General features: G+C 35.3%; 2 protein-coding genes across 14 annotated transcripts; both read left to right on the forward strand.

Annotated features, from left to right (window-relative positions):
* The first annotated feature begins 1,483 nt into the window (after window positions 1-1,483).
* On the forward strand, window positions 1,484-10,857 carry LOC110895963. 13 transcript variants are annotated; one of them, XR_004873819.1, is made up of 13 exons: window positions 1,484-1,712; window positions 1,966-2,245; window positions 2,429-2,780; window positions 2,862-3,871; window positions 4,891-5,002; window positions 5,524-5,761; window positions 6,428-6,518; window positions 6,863-6,974; window positions 7,635-7,744; window positions 8,772-8,852; window positions 8,923-8,953; window positions 9,023-10,281; window positions 10,378-10,857. XR_004873819.1 is itself a non-coding variant. In XM_022143352.2 (3 exons), exons 1-3 carry the CDS (start codon window positions 9,333-9,335, stop codon window positions 10,811-10,813), a joined length of 717 nt encoding a protein of 238 aa, XP_021999044.1. In that variant the 5' UTR covers window positions 8,960-9,332; the 3' UTR covers window positions 10,814-10,857. The 13 variants fall into 13 exon arrangements, 2 of the variants coding, with proteins under 2 accessions (XP_021999044.1, XP_021999045.1); XR_004873818.1 differs by having other exon boundaries at window positions 10,498-10,857; XR_004873816.1 differs by having other exon boundaries at window positions 1,491-1,712; window positions 8,419-8,852; window positions 9,973-10,281; window positions 10,498-10,857.
* A 4,522-nt stretch (window positions 10,858-15,379) lies between these two features.
* LOC110893556 (putative receptor-like protein kinase At5g39000) lies at window positions 15,380-17,021 on the forward strand. The gene is made up of 2 exons (XM_035980453.1): window positions 15,380-16,285; window positions 16,379-17,021. The coding sequence occupies exons 1-2, from the start codon at window positions 15,410-15,412 to the stop codon at window positions 16,529-16,531; spliced, it is 1,029 nt and encodes a 342-aa protein (XP_035836346.1). The 5' UTR covers window positions 15,380-15,409; the 3' UTR covers window positions 16,532-17,021.
* Window positions 17,022-22,409: the final 5,388 nt, after the last annotated feature.

Raw genomic sequence — 22,409 nt, forward strand, 5'->3', positions numbered from 1 at the left:
TGGTATATAAAATCATATTTATTAAACCCATGTAATACACGGGGGTTTTTAAAAATATATTTTTTTTTATTATTTGGTAAACAATGTTACATATATAATATTACATTTATTCAACCCGTACAATACATATGTTTCTTATTGATATAACTTATTTTATTATTTAATATATAAAATTATATTTTTTCAACCCGTGCAATAAAGGAGACTTTAAATTTTGGTATATAAAATTCATTTATTTAACCCGTGTAATACACGGGGTTATAACCTAGTCTTTTAATATTTGTTGTGTGTCCATTTACAGAAATATTACATTTTTTTTTCCAAATAGTTTGGACTTGTGCAATTACGGTCATAAATGACCATAAAGTATCTTATGAGTTTTATGAACAATATATTGTTAGCATTTATAGCTTATACATCAGCGTTTATTATTCCATATATAAGTTTGCAACTTTTTTGTGCAATACCACTTGTACATTGTGCTTCAAGAGTTTTTCAAAAAAAAAAAACTTGATTTTTTTACTTTTAACCAAAATCTTTTTACCTTTTTCAATTTTAACCTTACCTAATTTGTTTTTTTTTTAACTTTAACCAAAAACATTTCATTATTTGCAACTTAACTACGCAACTTTTGTCACTTATACTTTTCATCTTTCGCAAATTTTCGTTTTACGTATAGCTCTAAATTTTTCGAGTTAATACAATGCAACGTGCATGTGTGGTTCAACGTTTTTACCTCTATTTTTCCATGTTTGATAGGTTCGTCGCAACACACGTATCCTAGGTCGAGTCAGTGTTGGTGGTCGATGACGGTTGTGTGACATTAGTACTATCTGACACACCGTTTTACGCTCCGCCTCAACGCGGGGTGGTTATACATATGGTTGTCGTAACGCTGGCTTTGGGGGTTTTCCAAAAAAAAGTGCTTTTTTTACTTTTCACCCGAAAGTATTTCATAAATTACTTTTAACCCAAAACTATTTGTTTTTTTTTTTACTGTTAACCCAAAAATTTTTATCTTTTGCAATATATTCTCATAACTTTTTTTTTACTTTCAACTTTGGTCCTTTATAGTTTTCATTTTCCGCATTTTTTTTGCTTTATGCTTGGTTCTAAATTTTGTGACTTAACACATCGCAACGTGCGTCTTTGGTTTAATGTTTTTACGTTTCGTTCTAAATTTTGCGAGTTAACACGACGCAACGTGCGTGTGTGGGTGAACGTTTTTACATCGTTTATTTTCTCCCGTTTGACAGGTTTAACATAATATGCGGGTCATAGATTGACTTAGTTATATCTAAAGAATCCCCGCCGTATTGCGGCGGGTCGCAATCCTAGTTCAATAAAAGTTACAAATATTGTACGATATCCATTCTCTAATCTATATATATTAATAAAGGAGATGATTTGGGCTATTTGTCCTTGAATGGTGAAGCCAAATTGATGATGTGGCAACTTATTGTTGAATAGATGGTGATTTTGGGAGGGAATTCCTTTTATTCTTTGTACACAAACAAAAACCACTATTTGGACGCGGGATCCGACTAAATTCGGGTCGGATTTATGGGTAATATGGATCCTATAAATCCTATAAACAAACTTTTTTGACAAACCCTAGATTGGTATGTTCTCTCTTCTTCAATACGCTGGTTCTTCTCATTCTTCGCCGCCGATTCATCATCCAAAACTGATCCATCATCCAAACCCGATTGGTAAGTTATCTCTCGATTCACTTCTTCCTTCTTTGGGGTTAGGGTTTAATTGCTTTGAGATTAAGAGTTGTTAGATGTTTTTTTACAATTGGATTATTTGTTTGAGATTAAGAGAGTTTGTAGTTGTTAGATGTTTAAATTAGGTTTAATTTTGGTTGAAATAATTATTACGGGCTGTACAATTAAAAACCTCAAAAGATTCACCAACAGAAAATGCCAATATTTTACAAATCATTATGGCCATTATGTGCAGGCTACGCTTAAGCTTAAACCTGGTGGATTTTTTGTTTTGAAAGACAACCTTGCAAGATCTGGTACTGGGACAGGTGTAATCTCCCTATTTTATTTTAATTATATTGTATTTTTATTAGATTATACAGTAAAGTTCAATGTTTTGTGTTATACCTTAGTGTTACATGGTGATACTTTTACCTATTGTTTCTAAATAGTGCACATAAGACAGTTTGTACGATTTTGATGAATGTTTGAAGTGGAATAAAATAAAAGTGGGAGCAATCTGCTCATCAATCCAGGTAATTTTTCTAAATGTTTCTTTGGGTAATCGACCGAGTATCTCAGTATTATAAATTGATGGGGTTTAATGGTTTCTTACATCACCTTATGTAATTCTTCGTGTTCTTGCTTATTAAGTTAGGACTTAGGGTTTTTGTGGATTGTTGATTGTTTATAGGATTATTTGTGTGAAACTGTTGTAGGGTTGATTTGAAATTCTTTATATGTTGGGTGAATTTATGTCAAATAACAATGATGGAGCAAAAAGTACGTCTGGTGGGATGAGCTTGACTTTGGTAGGTCCTAAACAATTTTGGTGGAGGTCTTGCTGGGATCTTTTTTATTTTCTTTATGTTCTTGAATGAGCTGTGTGTTTATGAATCGAACGTAACAAAACGGAAACTCCAGTTTCTTCTCTTTCTTCTGAATCGAATGTTGGTTTAGCTAATTCAACAGACGATCAAGTTCAACCACCAACACCTAATGAATATGATCATCAACTAGAGCCATATGTATTCAGATGTTTGTCATGCTTCAGCATTTTAATGCCCACAGGTATCAGTCTCATCTATCTATCTATCTTTTTTTTTCTTTTTTCAGTTTTTGTGTTTTTATATAAATTGTTTGATGTTGCAGGAAATGGGTTTAAGTTATTTCGCGGCTTTGGAAATAAAAACAATGAAGAAAAAAGTGAACTTTCTCTGAAGGAAGTGCCTTTAAAGAAAAGCTGGTTTTCGAACATATTTAAATTGGAAAAGGTGGAGAATAATGTCACTGATCTTAACGTTTCAGTAGCCGTTCAGAGTTTAGATATGAAAAATAATGCTGGTGGAGTCTCTTCTCTATCTTCTAACCTAAATCCGTCAAATGCAAGAAGCTAACGCACATATCTCCAACGGTACAACAGATTTGGAAAAAAGTCAACTTTCGTTAGATAAAGTTTTAAGAGAGAGCAGCGGTCAGTAAATTTATTCAGAACATATATTCGGTTCAAATAAGAACCAATAAAAATCTAATCAACGTGAAAACAATATAGTGTATTAGTGAACACATTATTCGAGTGCAGTGACATTTTCGTAATTAACGTAAAACCATGTGTATTCAGTATTCACCAGTGAATACACTATATACAAATGAATCAAATTTTGACTTGACGTGTTTTCACGCTACTTACGAAATTGCCACTGAGTAATAAAAGCTTCATGGAACAGATCTGACGGCCACATGTGTGTGTGTGTGTGTGTGTCTGTTTTAGTAAACTTATATAAAATCTACTTTGACTATGTTTTAAGTCAAATTACATGACAATGATATTTGACCATGGTATGATTATGAAGTTTCAGTTCAAGCACCAAATGCTATGCATGAAGTTTCACAACACGTTGTTCAGAACAATGTTGAAATTCATCTTGAAGAGCCTCTGACTGTCAACAAGGATGTCTTAACAGACGGTCAACAAGTTAATCTTCTCGAAGATGTGAACAACATTGAATGGATTATATTTGTTTAGCGTCTCTTATTTCGCTGCATGAACAGGACACGTTTTCTAACTTTCGCTCTCTATGTGTTTATTAGTTGTTCATTGTTCTCATGTCATTGCTTTTGGATTTTCGGGGATGATAACGTAGGTCATCGCCGGTTTTCAGGTGAGTTTATGTTGCTTTTCATTTCCTCTTTGTGACATCATGTATAAAGATGACATGGACAAATTGCTTGCTGTTTAGTTAGTGTATTACTAAATATTGGATTCGTAGGTTTATCAAGTTTACACTACACTCTGGTTTAGTGGTTATGCATATTCCTTCGTTTTAGGAGGCAGTGGTTTGACTCCTGCTTACGGTTCTTTTATTCAAAAGTTTTTTCAGTTTTGCTTTTTATGTATGCCAATGTTGCTTCTTTTTATATGTGTTCTCTCAACATGTGTCTGGTTTTAAAGTATATAATTTACGTATGACCTCATAAAGCATCTTGAATGAACTTGAGTTAGCTTTGATTTTTAAAGTATTTGATTTATGTATGACCTCATATAGTATCCTGAATGAACTTAAATTTTGTTGAATAATAGTTGGGAATCAATTGTTTTTCTGTCTACTTCTACCTAATACAGATTAGATAATTGTTGATTAGTTGTATAGAATTAGGATTCATCATTAATTTTTGAAAATGATAGATTAATATAAAATTATGCCCACTATGGGATTTGAACCCACCCCCTTTCGGACCAGAGCTTAATTCTGGCGCTTTGGACCACTCGGCCAAACTGTCACATGGTTATAATATTTGAAGAAACTACTTTAGAATATAAATGGGACAGTACAATAAGTTAACAATAAATGAAAGATAGATTAAGAAAAAACATTGACAGCTCTGGGATTTAAACCCACACGCTTTCAAACCAGTGCCTAAACCTAAATCTGGCACCTTATAGGCTTATACCATTCGGCCAAACGGTCTACTGTTTATAGCTTTTGGAGAAATTCATAAATTTTAATATCATATGTGTGTGACAGTTCCATAATTTAGGTGAATCTGACCTGTTTGACCCTTTCAACCCTTTTGACCTGGTAAAGATAGAAATAGAACATACTCGAATCAGTTCAAAAGTAAACGGGTCAAGATTGCCATAAGTACATTAATATGAATGATTTGGTTTGTGATTATTTAGGTAAACGGGAGTGGATAGTTTGTTGGCGTTGCTGAAATGATGGGGCTTGATTTCTTATACAGCCATGTAACACAAGCCACCACCACAATCTTGCACCTTAATTCTCATTAAGGTAACTTACTTTCTCTGATTCGTTTTTTGAGCTTTGTAAAATGTAGATTTACCATTCCCTTCTTCATGGATTAGGCATTTCCTATAACCGAGATTCAAGAAACCAATCAATTCTTTTCATGTTTTTTTATCAGTTGTTGATTATGCCTAATTCTTTGCTTCAAACCCCTATTTCTCTGTTCCCTCTTTCTTTCTGTGATGCAAATATAAAATTTTAGTTTGTCGTTTACTTTCTCTGCTGAACCTGTAAAGATGCTAATGATGCAGTGATATAAGTAAACAAAAGTATATGGTGGGTTAGAAGTAGCAAAGTTCTTGCATAATTCAGTTCCAAGAAGTATATGGGGTCATTCATGTTATTTATTTGCATTCTTAGTTTTGTAGGTCTATCGTATCAATCTAAAGCACCTGACAAAAAAAGTTGAAACTTTATCCAACTCTGTTTGTTGTAACAGAAGTTAAGATACTTCTCTTATAACATATTTAGTTTTAGCCTATTTATGATTTTCCTTTTTCTGTCAGTTCAATAGGATGAAGACTCTTGGTTTCAAGTAGAAGGTTATGTGCTTGCTAAATTTTGTGCGTTTACCAATGAATCAACGTATCGACTCAATTTTTATAGGATCTGCTTATGAGAAAAGGCCCGATTTTTGGTTCCACTTTTGGCTCAAATGGTTCTACCGCATCTGCTACTTATGATGTTGTGACGAGTAGAGAGTTATCCAACTCGGTTTGTTTTTATTCTCCTCTGCGTAATCAGGTATGTGTTCTTTCTATATGGTTTGTTAACATAATTTTTTAAAGGTACTTCTCTTCAAAATGTCCAATTCAAAATTGATTATGAGTTCACAAAACTAATTTCTTTGAATACTCTCATCATAAATTAATGGCTTGAGCAACAATGACCAGGTCTACTATCACATGAATAAGCATGAAATGCATATGAAATTGCTAAAAAACTGAGTATTCTACAATCTACACAATAAAAATGACTTTGCTTAACTACAATGACAAAAGGTTGAGACTATTAAAAAACCTTGCCTTTTCGGATATATACAACCTAATCAGTCAATGACAAGGAATGGTGTTGTGGTCGGGCTTTCAGATTGGGTTAGGAATAATAATTTAGGTGGGATAGGACCGCTTGGGGGGGGGGGTACAGTTGTTCCTCCGGTAGTTTGAATGGAGGATTAAGAATTTAGAGTTAGAGCCTAGATCACGCACTTAGAGACAAGTTAATTTGCTTTACATTGGTGGTTGTAGCTTTATTAGTTTTGAATGGTTCCAATATAATATCACTTTTGGATATTGATTTTGATTTTGATTTTGAACGGTTCAAAGATAATATCACTTTTGGCGACTTTTTATCCGTATGACCAACTTTACCCGTTTAAGTGGAATATTTGAAATCCTTTGCATATTACAGGACAAACGGCAAGTGATGACCTGTATGAGGTTCAACTAACTATACCAGTGGAAGGTTATGAGTTGGATATACTCATGTTCTCTTGGTGATGGTAAGTTTATGGGTTAATACTGGTCTAAAATGGATTTGGTTGAACTACTTCTTTGTCCGAATTTTTTGAATTTTGCATAAATATATAAGGTTACAAATGACTACAAAAGTTACCTTATCTCACTAATAATCTAATCAATGTTCTAAATCTTTGGAATAAAATAGTTTAGGAGGTTTACATATGCATTAAAAATACACTTTAGGTGAATCTGACCTGTTTGACCCTCTCAACCCTTTTGACTTGGGAAAGATAGAAATAGAACATACTCAAATCGGTTCAAAAGTTAACGGGTCAAAATTGACATAAGTACTTTAACATGAATGATTTGGTTTGTGATTATGTAGGTGAACGGGAGTGGATAGTTTGTTGGCGTTGCTGAAATGATGGGGCTTGATTTCTTATACAGCCATGTAACACAAGACACCACCACAATCTTGCACCTTAATTCTCATTAAGGTAACTTACTTTTCTGTGATTCGTTTTTTGAGCTTTGTAAAATGTAGATTTACCATTCTCTTCTTCATGGATTAGGCATTTCCTGTAATCGAGATTCAAGAAACCAAGCAATTCTTTTCATGTTTTTTTATCAGCTATTGATTATGCCTAATTCTTTGCTTCAAACCCTTATTTCCCTGTTTTGTTTTTAATTTGTGTACTATTTATGATTCGTATGGATCGAAGGATGAAACAAGATACATACGGTGATAGATACGATGACGGGTATGGGTCGGGTATGAGACAAACTGGCTTTAATCGGGTATGTGGTTGGGATTACCCAAAACTGGATTAATTTTTATTTTATTAATGTCTCTACAGTAGCCATGTTTCATAAAAGGGGAGGGTTAGATGTAACTTATTACGAAGAAAATGGCAAAAAGTTAATGTTTTTATTCTTATCATTAATATCTACGAAGAAAACACTATAGGGTTGGGTACGTGGTCAGAAATATTGTGTTTAAAACTGGTGTTGTAGATGCTTAATCAAGATATTGCAAAGTTTGCTCATGAGGCTTTAGAGCCTCAGCATAACATTAATGGGCTTCAAATGTTTGGGTTTGGGTTATCTCCAAAAGTGTATTATTTGACTAATATTGTTGGTAAATAACTTTGATTCAGGATTGAAGATATCGATCGCAAGCATAGATGTTTGGAGTACTGAAGTACTAAATCCTACCCGAATAATAGAGATTAGAGATGCTACTAACTTTTTTAGGCGAGAACATGAGGTTGACTTTGAGTTTTGTAGTGTTATAGCTCTTTTACTTTATTATTCCAGAGATGAGCAACAAATGGTAGAAAATGAAATTACAATAGCTTTAGCTTTTGTTTTTAGAAAAATTATATCATGCATATTCAGTTTTTTTCTTTTTCCATTTATTAAACAAAAAATATAAGTATGATTGGTTGATTGTTTTATTCTAAAGCCTGCTAATTTTCTCAGTATGTATATGTAGATACATATCTACACATGCATGAATATATCAATTATGTATGTGTTGTGGGATGGCCTGTCCAATATTGGAGTTTTTGTACTGTGTATTTAATTGGTTAATAGGTTCGGTCATAATTTAGATCAGATGCACGAAATTCATTTATACGACCCAAGATGGACTAATAGAAGATCTAGAAAGTTGACTTATTGTTTTTCAGACGTTGTTAATGTTTAATTAATGTATCTTATTCGTCACACATGTTTCATTTTATAAAGTATACATACAATTGTGCTTAATAAAATTTAAATGCCCGACCCGTGAGTATTCACGGGTGATAACCTAGTTAATAGATATATAAGAGGAAAAAAAAAACATATTTCTTGGAATGTATATGCATGCAGTTTTGAGTCAAACCCAACCCAGCCCAATTATCATCTTATCATCTTCTCTTTTACACTGTGTTTCAGAGTTTACTAATGGAAGGAAAGGAAAAGAAACGAAGAGAAACTAAAAATATTTTGTGTTCCAGAGTTTCATTTAAGAAAGGAAGAGAAAGGAAAATAAAACATGTCGTGTTCCCGAGTTTCATTTAAGGAAGGAAAAGATAAGAAATGAAAGGAAAACTAGGCTAAATTCTTTAGTTTTTCTTTCCTTCCGATTTGGGAGGAAATGGTGGGAAAGACATCTTTTTTCTTCCTTTCTCGTCATTTCCTTTCTCACTTTTACTTTCTTTTCTTATCCCTCGTTAAGTTAACTCGGGAACAGAGCGTTAAGGAGGTTATCAGAAACCCTAAAACAAAAAATCAATATCTGAAAACAGATCGGTTCTTAGGGTTTCGCATCGCATCATGGGCAGTCGCAATACCAATCCCAATCGCAATCGCAATCGCAAGAAGAAACGGTAAGCTGAATTGAATCCCATGTATGTTTTTGATTGTTTTCTCATGATTTTGTTTTTGTTGAACAAACAGTAAGATGAGCCGTGCGGAAAGAACGTACGAGGTAAGATCGAACACTATATATATATATATTTCGTCTATTATTGTTGTTTTAATCGAGTTCTCTGTTTAGACAAAGCATAGGGAATTTATTCGCCGGCGGACAGTGGCGGATCTAGAAAATCCGCCAAGCCGTAACGTTTTATAAAAAAGCCGTAACGAAACCGTAAAAACGTCAATTTTTTTCAAAATTTACACTAATTTTACACTACCGCCGGAGCGCCAAGCCGTAGCGGAGGTTGCCCCTTCTTATATGCTAGGTCCGCCCCAGCCGGCGGACAAGGTTTACCAGACCATTCAAAATCGGGTTTTATGCTCCTGGGACTGAACCTCGTCGTATTCCATATCATCTATACTTGTTGATTAAGGAATCAGTCCATCTTATGCAGAGAGGTTTAGATTCAGCCCTAGTTGACAAAAAAATTAGTTTCTTTTGTGACTTCTTCTATTCTCATCTGCCAGTTGGCTGGAAATAGTAAGTTTTTATCTAATGTAGTAGAATTCATCATTCTTGCCAATGATCTCTAGATCAATCAAGTGGTGGAGGGCTTGCATTTCTCTTGAAAGATGCAGGTTCGACTCTCACTTGGTGCAGAGTGAGGCACTGGTGGGCAATGATAGGAGACCTAGGGAAACCTGGGTTGGATCCTTGAGCCAAACGGGTTTTACCGGTAATTTCACTGTCGTGCCTACGGGCGGGTGGGTTACCGGGTTTTCCCCGGAATTGGTGGTGGACTCGGGTTACTCTCGGAGTACTCCGGTTGTCCAGTGGGTGCGGTGCCCCGAGAGTGCTCGGGATTGAGTTTGTTGGCCGTTCAAAAAAAAAAAAAAAAGAATTCATCGTTCTTTATTATTAGTATTGTTATTATTATTGTTATTGTTATTATTAAAGTTGGAATTTTCTGTTAACTCCTCGATTAATTAAAATAATATACTTTGGACCAAAGTGTCAACAATGGCCTAAACTCGGGTACCATTTTGGCATTTTACTCTTTATTCTTGTTGTCATTCGATGTTTTGCAGCGACAAGGAGAATGCAGCATCCCTTATTGCGGACTACGACACCTCTCTGCCTAAATACGATATTTCAGGCTATACCTATCTCACATATCCGTATGTTAATGAGTTTGATGATGACGCACGACTATCTATCAGCATGGTTTTTGAGCTTATGAGAACTATTTACTCACGGATAACGCCTACTCCAAAGAAATTTATGGAATGGAGTGGGAGTTGGATGTCATTCTACTGTAAACTATGTTCCTGTTTTGGCATCGATTATCTGCATCTAGAGGCTGCTTCCAAGGACGATGTGGTTTTGATGACTCGCAGGTACTCCTACTACTACTACTACTACTGTTATTGTTAATGTTAATGTTAATGTTAGTTTTCTATTGACTAATAATATTGTGTTTTTGGTGACAACAGTAAGTGGGTTGACAAGATCCCACTAGTGCCAAGACCATATTTTAAGTGGGTTGACAAGATCCCATCAACCAACAAGTTAAAGCTTAATAAATAAATTGTTATTATTTGGTTTGGCTGCAGAATCCTGTGTTTAAGCACAAGACGAAGCTTAGCAGCAACGATGAGGCTTTTGTACTCTCGAAGAAAGAGATTAACAAGATCTTACGTTTTGTTATCTGCTCACCGCGGTTACCTCCTCAGACCACGCTTACTCGATGGAATGAGTATCGGATATCATTCTATTCTAAAATGTGTTCCTACTTTCGCGTTGATTATAAGCGTTTGGCAGCTGCTGATACTACTTAGTTTTCAGCAAATTACAACTTCACCATGCATGGTTGTTTTCTCTCATCTGTTAAAAAACCGGATTTTATTTAATATGTATTTGTGGTTGTAACGAAAGACTATAATTTAAATGTCGCATTGCTTTCTAGTTTAAAATGTCTGTAACATATCAGCACCTAACGTTTTTACTGTTTTGGGCGTTTTTAGAATATCCAAACCCTTAAAACTATTACCTTTTAAAACCATCTTCATTACAAATACCCGGATCAAATTTTCGGATTAAAACACATAGCTAAAAAATCGTCTTGTTGCTTTGAAAACTATGGTTTTTATCTGATCCGATTCTTATACGTATCTTAGGCATATAGCTAGATATTCTTGAGCACCTTAGGTTATGACTTTTGTTCTTCAAACCGGGTATTACCTAAGCGTGTTTTTCGGATAAAGTTTAGTTATTCTGATAAAGTTTCAATTATTTGAAAAATTGATGCATTTTTTCTCTACTTTGTCGTTATTTGTCAATGTGACAACTTAATAATCCCATCATAGTCCAATGTTGGAATCAGGTACTTTAAGATCAACAACTTACCTTACTCAAACCGTTACCCAAAAACTTACCTTACTCAAAAATGATAACACATTATTTATACCATCCACTTTCAAGCATATGATCAGGGCCGTTCCATCGTTTTTGTATACCCTGAGCGGACTACGAAGTGGAGGCCCTTTGGCAAAACATATAGAGATTAATAAAAAAATTAGCTGATAAAGTTAACCTAGGTTTATTAATTAGCCGTAAGTTTGCCTATAAATTCTCTTCCAATCCCGACAGACCCAACGCCATGAGTGATTACCGTTAGTGATAGCCGATAACCTAGAAAATCGAAAGAGTAGGTTGCGATAGGAGGTAGGAACGATGACTGCGGCTCAATTTTATGGATTTTTGGCGCTGATTCACGGAATTCGGATGAGGTCGAGTGGTAGATGGTTGCTACAGACTGCACTTGTGTCTGTGGTTTAATTTCGAATCTGGGCCTTGAATGTGGGCCTTTTTTCCTAAACATTTTTTTATCTGTGTAACTGTATTAAGAAAATATGGTTTAGTTTTGATTTTTATTTGAGCCTAATACATATACAATATATAAAACTTTACTAAAAATTAGAGGCCCTTGATTTTTGGTGGCCCTAGGCCTGTACCTAGATTAGTAAGCCTAACGGGCCTGCCCGACATATGATATACCCCACAGAATAATTTCCATTTTTTTAAGATTTCTTATCATACACGAGATTTTATAACACGATAAATAAATAGCGATGCGGGTTTCAATTTATTTACTCAAAATTACTTCACACATGACAAAGAAGAGATCTCCATGTGAGGAAGTCATGCAAATAATGAGAAACATCCTCAAGCTCTCATCATTCCCCCTAGATGTTAATTCAAGTAGTTCTCATTCTCCGTCACATGGGCATCACCCCACGATTAAACAACCCAAAACCCCGTCCCTGATAAGGCCACATAAAGACCACTTGGGCGGTTTAGATGGAGGAGGAAGCTCGTCTTTCATAATGATTAAGGGAAGTGATGACCATGACATTGGGAGTGTACATGATCATATGCTAATGGGTGAGCTAGAAAAATCAGTCACAAATCTTAAGGAGGCTTCGGAGGCTCCATGAGAGGAATAAACACGACTCTCTTTCGGTGGCGTTGCCTCCACCTCCGCCGCCACCACCACCACCACACCTTCATCTTGATAGGTTGCTCTTCAAGTATATATGGCAATGATTATAATAATAGTTACATCTATATATAGCTATTAAAATCGCGAAGCATATTTACAATCGTCAACTGACTTTCTGCCTGTTTAGTGTTGTAATAATTAGCAACGATGATTGTTTATGATCGACTATATATAATAACAATGATTAACCATATACTTAATAATTGCTACAATAAGTTTAACGTTATTTAGTGATGCATATAATACCTTTTAAGTTAATTATACAAATGGTCATGTGGCTTTCCCCTAGTCACATCTTTGAGGTCAAAAAATTGTATAGTGAGTTACATGGTTCTAATTGTATGCTGAGTTACATGGTTCTAATTTTGTAACACCTAGAGGTTTAGATGTGGTTTGTCCAAATGATCTAGGAAGAAGTCTGTATCTTTATCCTTTCGTTTTTCTTGGATCATGCGCACCGCATCCTGGTTGCAAAGGCCAACGCCTCAGCTCCTAATCTTGGGCAAAGCTTTATTCGCTCGTAGTGTTAATTTTACCGAAAATTTCCGAATTTTTTAGTGAAAAATATTGGATTTTTAAGAGTCTGGCCTCCACCAATTTAGATTTTGATACACGAACAAAAGAAACATTGTGATGACATTGTTAACATGTGCCAGTTTTAACTGCACAACGACAAGAATCCATCAAATCAAAGAATTGCATCACCATAAAACAAGTTAGTGTAATATCTTATGAAGATATGCTGATATTATATTCACAAAGTAGGATTATAAATGAGTCGAGCCGAGCCTTAGTGTTTTATTGAACTAAAGTGTTTGGCTCAGGCTTGGATTTTTAAAAGCTCAAGCCAGCTCGTGACTTGTAAAGCCGTCTCGTTTATTGATATTTTTTAATTATATGAATCGTCAGAGTTATTTCATTAAAAATAATTTTGTGTCATAACTTTTATACATATAAAAAATTAGGCATAACTATATTCGAGCTAATTGAGCAAGCTAACAAGTGAGCCATGAGTCAAGCTTACTTTGGCTTGGGCTTGGCTTGTTTATAAACCGAGTCGGGCCAGGCTAGATCGTTTAAAAACCGGGTCAATTTCGAGCGGGTTTTTTTTAGCATATTTCGAACGAGCTTTGAGCAAGCCACAAAGCGTGGACTTTTTGAACAACCCCACTTAAAAGAAGCTGGAACAAAGCATTTATGAAAAGGAGAAATTTCTTATGAATCATTTAGTAAGTATTAGTTCTAATACAACTATTTTTTAATATAATATAGAAAAAATTACATAAATGATTATGGCATGTTCAAATTACGGGTTTAGTCCTAGCTTTTAGAAATTACATGTTTGATCCTTGTTGTTTACCAATTTTTAACACTTTTGGTCTTTGGTACTTAACTCATGACCTCAAAAGCTTTAAATAGGTCATGTTCGGATTGATCACAATTTATGTGTGTGTGAATTAAGCCTGAAATTTCTTATAGGAATATTAATATCTTATTATCTAGTCATGTCCAGGGCCGGCTCTATAGGCTTAGTAACTTAGGCACGGATCTAGGGCCATCAAGAAATAAGGGCCTTCAAGTTTTTAGAAAGTTTTTATATATCATATATGTATTAGGCCCAAATAGATACGTTTATTTTAATATGAAACTGCTTTTTCATTAAAGGAACCCCAAATAAATATTGTTTAACAAAAAAGGCCAAGTTTCAAAACCCATTTCGCCTTGATTTCCAACTATTACAACATGACAACCATCGACCTAATCATTAATATTTAGCGGCCTAAAACCCCTAAATACAACCGCAATCATCGTTCTCATTTTCCATCGCAACCTGCTTTATATTTCAAGGCTATCGGCTATCACTAGACGAAAAGTAAGGGTAATCACCCATGGCGTAGGGATTGGAGTAGAGTTTATCGGCGAAATCAGGGCCCCCATTTCATAGTTCGCTTAGGGTCTCTAAAAACGTAAGAACGGCCCTGTCATGTCACATCAGATTTTAATTTTAAATATAGTTAACAAACATAAATTAACATAAGTCGTTAGTTGTTGTTCATGTAATTATCCATATTATTATTATATGAAACTGTATTACATGTAAGACCATCAACTCTTTTTTTAATTAGTTTACCACTCGTCCACTCTACCCTTATCTATATAGTATATATAGAATGACAAAAATAATGTATATTTAAGGTAACATTGTTTAACATTATATTTTAACGGTCATGTATAACCCAAATTTGATGGTTTCTTAAGAGTTCACAGTAGTTAAGTTACCGGGTTCAAGAGTTTAAAACTTGTAACACTTTAGGGCATGTTTGGCTAAGCTTTTTGAAACAACTTATTGACTTATTGGCTTTTTGGAAAAGTCAGTATGAAATGACTTATTGGCTTTTCCCCTCACATACACCCTTATTGTCAAACATCATTTTGAAGTTTATTACTTTTTAAAAAGCCAATAAGTAAATAAGTTATTTCAAAAAACTTAGCCAAACATGCCCTTAATATTTCTCTCTCTATAACATATATTTCTCTCTATGTACTTTCTTAACTAATCGATTTGGAAACAAAAATGTAGATGTTATCAATAAACAAGAACTTTGAAATATTCAAAGTCGACTGGCATGACATTGCTTCTTATTACATAAACAATCAAAATTATTATATTGAAAATATAAAAATATAATAGCTTTCATTATACAAATTGATAAGGAAACGAACTTGTTTATGAAACCAATGCTAAGTTAGGTGAATTTGAAAAGACACAAAGTATACATGGCTAGACGATTGGATCGATGTGGAAGCGACCACAAGGGATACTTACGTGTCGTTAAATCCATATTGACCTCTAAAGATCGATCTACAACTAAAAATCTTTAGACCTCTAACTAAGTTTTGTGGTGTGGTTTTGTTAGATCATCAAAACTATGTCTCATCTAAAACAATGTGAACACCTCAAAATGCATCTAGAAGGTATAAAGTCAATAACCAACAACTTTGCTAACGAAAATTACATTGGGATGGGAGGATTCGGGAGTGTGTATAAGGGAGAGATTGTCCATTCTACCGGGCAGATAATGGTTGCTGTGAAGCGTTTAGATCGTGTATTTGGGCAAGGAGATCCAGAATTTTGGAAGGAGATCATGACACTGTCTCTTTACAAACATGAAAATATTATCTCTCTCTTAGGGTATTGTGATGATAATGGCGAGAAGATCCTTGTTTACGAGTATGCACATAATGGTAGCCTTGACATGTATCTCAATAATACTGAGCTAACATGGATTCAACGCCTAGAGATTTGCATCGGAGCGGCTCATGGACTTGCATACCTTCATAATTCAGTTGGAACCCATCAAAGGGTATTGCACCGCGATATCAAAAGTTCCAACATCCTTCTAGATGAAAACTGGAAGGCCAAAATCTCAGATTTTGGCCTATCCAAATTTGGTCCCGTCAATAAAAAATATTCATTTCTTTACACCAGCGCCGTAGGTACTATTGGTTATTGTGACCCACTCTACATAGAGACGGGGTTATTAACAAAAGAGTCTGATGTTTATTCTTTTGGTGTCATGTTATTTGAAGTATTATGCGGGAGGTTGTGCATGGACAATAACAACGCTAAGCATCGACCTTTAATAGGATTGGCACGTCAATCCTATGAACAAAATACGATAGATGATATTGTTTTTGATAGAATTAAGGATGAAGTAGATCCCGAGGCTTTGAAGGTTTTTACGACAATCTCTTATCAATGTTTGAATAGTGACCGTGAACAACGTCCATTAGTGACCGACATTGTGAGCGCACTTGAAACTGCACTTCAGTGTCAAGTAAGCTTAGTTTTCAAAAACAAAATACTAATTGGTTTTCTGTAGAACTTTGCTTCAAGAAAATTAATTGCAGTTTGACCTATCTTATTGCAGTTAAACAAGCTGGAGCTTGCTATTTTTAGGTCTGGTGACTTCCGACCCCTCGGTCGGAAATCTCAAGCTTCGCCACTACTATCATGCCAAACAAGGAAAAGTTGCTGCTTCAAGCAAATATTAGTATCAAAAATTATCTCAATAGAGCCATAAATAAGTAGGTTGCATGATGTGGCCAAGTATGCTTTTCTCAGTCCCATTCTTATACAACAGCTTCAGCAATCATTTTACAGTAGTATAAAGGGGCTATCTTAGCACATACACCCTTTACACCATGTGTAGTCATAAAGCCCCATAGGGGGCGTTATGCGACAAGTGGTGAAAAACGTAAAAGAGGGGCTTTATGGGGCTTTATATGACAAGAGGGTGTAGTGTGGTTATATATGTATGGGGCTTTATATATGTATGTATATCTATGTGTGTGAGTTAGTATATGAAATAATCCCCCCTCACGCCGCTATGATTTTCACGGGAGAAGGAAAAAACACCCATAGCGCCCGCCGTAGTGGTGTTGGCGGCGCTATGAGGGCGTCATATACCATTTTGGCGTGATATAACGTGCCACTACAGGTGGCCTTATTAGTAGGATGCATGTTTCTTCTTTCTAAGTATTTTTCTGGTACTATTTGCAGAGTAAAACAAAAAGAACGTATATGATTCGTTGAAAATTTGTTGCCCGTTTACATTCTATCTCGATCTAATTTTTTATTTAATATTTTTTTAATAAAAGTGAAACAGGTCGAATGGTTTTAAAGATAGTTTATTTGTAATTTTTACTTTAAACCATCCATCGATTCAACTTGTTTATTGTCGTTTTGAAGTTATTAGGGGAGGGGGGTGGTTCACTAGTGATAGAATTTATCACTCACAAGCACCAATCAAGTTCCGCCATGTCATCGACCATTTTTCCATCACTCACAACCTTTTTTAGTGGGGGTGGTCATCACTCATCACCACACCCAACAATTTCCCCCAACCAACAATTCCACTCACAAAACCAAACCATCACGCGTTGAAAATATAACGAAAATGGATTTTCGTTAATATATAACGCGTTATCTAAATGAGGCGGGGTGGGAAAAATAAACTTCCACGCGTTATACTTTTGCCCATCACGCGTTATAAGCTACCGCCCCGTGTCCCCTTACCAGTGTTTGGGTTGTGTTAATCTTACATGAATTACAAGAATTTTGGATGTGTTTTACCAAAACTTTCACCGTATAATTGCAAGTCATGATAGTTATATATATATATAACTCAAACGAACTCTGATTGGACTCATTCCAACGGCGTTGAAACCGGCTCGTCGAACCCTAACTAAGATCTCTTAACCCTAAACCCTAAATCCTAACTCCTAAACTCTAAACCAAAAAGCTAAAAAATAAGGCTAAAATATAAGCTAGACCGTAAAATCTAAACTATAAACCCTAAAAGCTAAACCCTAAAGGCTAAACCTAAAGCTAAACCCTAAACCCTAAAGCTAAACCCTAAAACTAAACCCTAAAGCAAAACCCTAAAGCTAAACCCTAAAAGCCAAACCCTAATATATTTAGGGTTTAGGGGTTATGATTTAGGGTTTAGGGTTAAAAGATCCTAGTTAGGGTTCGACGAGCCGGTTCCAACGCCGCTGGAAAGAGTCCAATCGGAGTTCGTTTGAGTCGGTTCCCCGCTGTTCCCCACTTTTTTCCCCAATGAACCTAACACTATATATATATATATATATATATATATATATATAGAAAGTATAATGTACTTCAAGGCTTAACCTACATTAACATACATGACAAAAAATATAACGTGCGTTATTATCATAGAACGTGCGTGATTATAGTCCCATGCGTGATTATGTGGTCCCATGCGTGATTATGTGGTCCCATGCGTGATTATACCCCTGATCCAACGGTTTCCATTGTCTCCTACGTGATGTATGATAAGGCTTTTTGTATGTTAACCTTACTCTATATATATATATATATATATATATATATATATATATATATATATATATATATATAATTGCGCTAAAATAAGAACCACCTCCAGTTGTAAGAACCGTGAGAACTACTTGATCGGGGGCGAGTTGGACCAACATTTTTTTTTCATAAACGTAGATGCATGTATTATAAACACATTTGTAAAAAAAAAAATTCAAAAAAAAAAAGTCGTGTTTGTAGTTTTGAGCACCACAAGTTTGTGTTTACGGGTACAGTAATTTTTTCCGGTAAGATTTACGGTACCCGTAAACACAAACTTGTGATGCTCAAAACTACGCAAACGACATTTTTTTTTGAATTTTTTTTACAAATGTGTTTATAATACACACATCTACGTTTATGAAAAAAAATTGGTCCACCTATATATATATATATATATATATATATATATAGGATAAGGATCATGTGAGAAGTGATAGGCTAGTTGAGAAACTTGAGAAGCATTCTGGACCACATATTTTTCTAAGCCTTTCGTAATATACACATATGTATAGTTTAAAATTGACTATATACATATGTGTATAACTCAATATACATATATGTATATAGTCAATTTTAAACTATACATATGTGTATATTACGAAAGGCTTAGAAAAATGTGTGGTCCAGAATGCTTCTCAAGTTTCTCATATAGGGTGGACTTCTCTTAGGATCCCTACCCTATATATATATATATATATATATATATATATATATATATATATATATGCATTACACATAAAGTGAATAAGAATAAAATACAAACAACCAAAATTGTTGGAAATTAGGCCCTTGATCAAACACGCAAAACACGGGATTGAACGAACTGTTCGACTCTTCATATCATTCTTAATAGAGTAAACTGCAATTTTACCCTCTGAGGTTAGGGGTCATTGGCATGTCTACCCCCCTAAGGAAATAATTGCAATTTTAACCCCCACTGTTTGCTCTTATGTCGCATGTTTACCCCCCGGCGTCAAAGTGGCTAACAAATCTGTTAACTCTAAGTTGAAATGACTATATTACCCTTACATTTTACCCCCAACATTCCTGTTAAGTCGCACAATTATCCCCCACTGGCAAATTACTATTTGTCCTTTGTTATTACCCCCTATACTTTGTGTTAAGACACAATATTACCCCCTGCAACTTCCAAAACCCTTCCCGCCAAAATCAAATACCTGTTCTATGATTCTATAATACAAAATCTGAACCTATTCTTTGATCTGAAACCTAATTCTGATTTTTGAACACGTAATCTGAAACCTAACAATCATACCTGTTCAAAAATCTGAAACCTAACAAGCAAAGACTCCAAAACTGGTAAATTACTAATTCTGAACCTGTTCTATGCATCTGTTATAAGAACTGCAGGTCCAATGTGAACAAATCACACTCCGATACTTGCTGCAGATATATTGATACACTTAGTTCACATTTATATCAAATATCAGTTATTTCTATAAGGTGTTCAAAAGTCAACCAAAAATGTGAAACCTAACAAGCATACCTGTTCAAAAATCAAGCATACCTGCTGCAATGTGTTCTATACTCAAAAAATAAAGCATACCTGCTGCACTAACAACCACATTCAGACATTGTAACTCACATTCAGACATTGTAACACATTCAGACAATGTGTTCTAGAATCTGATTAGAACTTATGCACATACAGCAACTGTGATCAACCAGTGACATTCCAGTGTCATTTTAGAACTTATGCACATGCAAGCTGTCATTTTAGAATCTGATTAAGCACACTGATTAAGCACATGCACATGATTAAGCACACTGATTAAGCACATGATCAACCTGTGTGTGTTATTTACAACCTGCAAATGCACATGATTAAGCACACTGATTAAGCACATGATCAACCTGTGCTAAGCACATGATCAACCTGTGGTAGACATGATCAACCAGTGTGTGTTCTATGCATCTGATTAAGCGCACTTATGCCCAAACTGTGATCAACTAGTGTGTGTTATGCCCAAACTGATTAAGCACACTTATGCCTACAACCTGAAAATGCACATGAGTGTGCTCCTAATTTTTATCAAACATAATGTCAACAAAAGCTAAATAAGTTAAGTTAGGTTAACCTACATATTACACAAAAGGTTCGATTAAGTTAAGTTAACCTACATATTACATAAAAGCTAAATAACTACTAGAGTAAACATCCATCCGCTCAAATCTCCAGTGGTAGATGGAAGTTGAGGACAGGCCTCCCAAACACAGAGACCACCAGGTGGACCACCAAAGATGAGCTTGATAAGCTCATCGTCAGGTCAACTGTAAAAAAAACCAACAGTGAACCAAATCAGACCCTAAACCCTGTTTATAACATGATAATGACTAAATCTGACCCTGATTAACTAACATTGGCCGATTATACTTTTGGTGTGGCGGATGATATAGCGAATTAGCCAACAAAAGACCGGCATTTCCACTGATCTGAAGATAGCGGCAGTGGTTGTTGTGATCGGACGAGGAGAAGAATGATCGGACGAGGAGATGTCGCTGGAGAGACACTGATCGCCGCCGGTGTGTTATGTCGCCGGAGAAGAAGGTTGAGGGACGATGGTGGGAAGGTGGGGGGTAATTATGCTTTGGTCTGTTACTTATAGGGGGTGTTGTATCAAAGAAGCTTGACATAAGAGCAAAATAACAATTTTACCCCTTGACCATCAGGTTATAATGTTGACTGTTAACCCACTTTGACGCTGGGGGGTAAACATGCGACATAAGAGCAAACAGTGGGGGTTAAAATTGCAATTATTTCCTTAGGGGGGGGGGGTAGACATGCCAATGACCCCTAACCTCAGGGGGTAAAATTGCAGATTACTCTTCTTAATAGTTAATATATACCCACTTAAAAAGAGCTTATCCTTACAATTCCTACCTGGAGATTTTGTCCTACACATGATTACTTCCCATATTCGCTACCACTGTCATATAGGATGCATGCACATTAATACACATTTCGATTACGATCAATTCATGACTGACTTGACCGTCAGAGGGCGGTCTCAAAAGGCCCTTTCTAACGTGCTTTTCCATGGTGTTTTAAAACCTTAATAGAAGACGAAGTATGACTCGTCCATATTGACACAATGATAATTTTCCTTCTTTTATTTTTTGAAAGTTAAAGTTAAAAGTTTACATGTTGATATTTCGACCACTAAACATATACAATTAGGTGGTGTTTTCGCCATTTTCTGTCATTTTGACGGAATATGGTGTAGCAACACCGGTTTAGAAGTTTTACTATTTAGTAGGGCTATAAACGAATCGAACAAACACGAACGAGACAATGTTCGTGTTCATTCATTAAGGAAATTAACATGTTCACGAACGGCTATCGAACATAAGTTTATGTTCGTGTTCGTTCGTTAGGGAAATTTAGTTGTTCATGAACAATTCGTGAACACTGGCCTCGAACACAAACGGACGTAAAGGAACATTCAACTTGAAAATAAAAAACAAAAACATTGTTGTCCTTAAACATTGGACATAAGTAGTTAAATACAACCATCAAATGATAAATCAAAACACAAGAGTCTACTACAACCACCAAACGATTAATCAAGTTTAACCAACTTAAACATTATTATTCAAAGTTTAACTAACCTAAACATAATTATCCCAAAAAAATGTCTTAGAATGTCCAAATTATAGCTAACTCATAAAAAGATAGGGTTTCAAGTTTTTAATATGTTTAGATAATAGGTTTATTTTTATTTTTTTAATATAAACGAACGAACATGAACGAACGTAACCGAACATAATCCCGAACGTTCACGAACGCAGTCGAACGAATGAGACCTGTATTCGTGTTCGTTCGCTAAGCTAACCGAACCAAATTTTCTGTTCATGTTCGTTCGTTAAGCTAGTCGAACAAAAATAAACGAACTCACCACCGAACGGTTCACGAACTGTTCGCTGAACGTTCGGTTCGTTTACAACCCTACTATTTAGTCCATGGCATTATAGTCTAGTGACATGTTGGGGATTGGATAAGACTTAAGGACCATGAGGTCTTGGGTTCGATTCCC

This window comes from Helianthus annuus, chromosome 12, assembly GCF_002127325.2.
Source record: "Helianthus annuus cultivar XRQ/B chromosome 12, HanXRQr2.0-SUNRISE, whole genome shotgun sequence".
In the NCBI taxonomy this organism is placed as follows: Eukaryota; Viridiplantae; Streptophyta; class Magnoliopsida; order Asterales; family Asteraceae; genus Helianthus; species Helianthus annuus.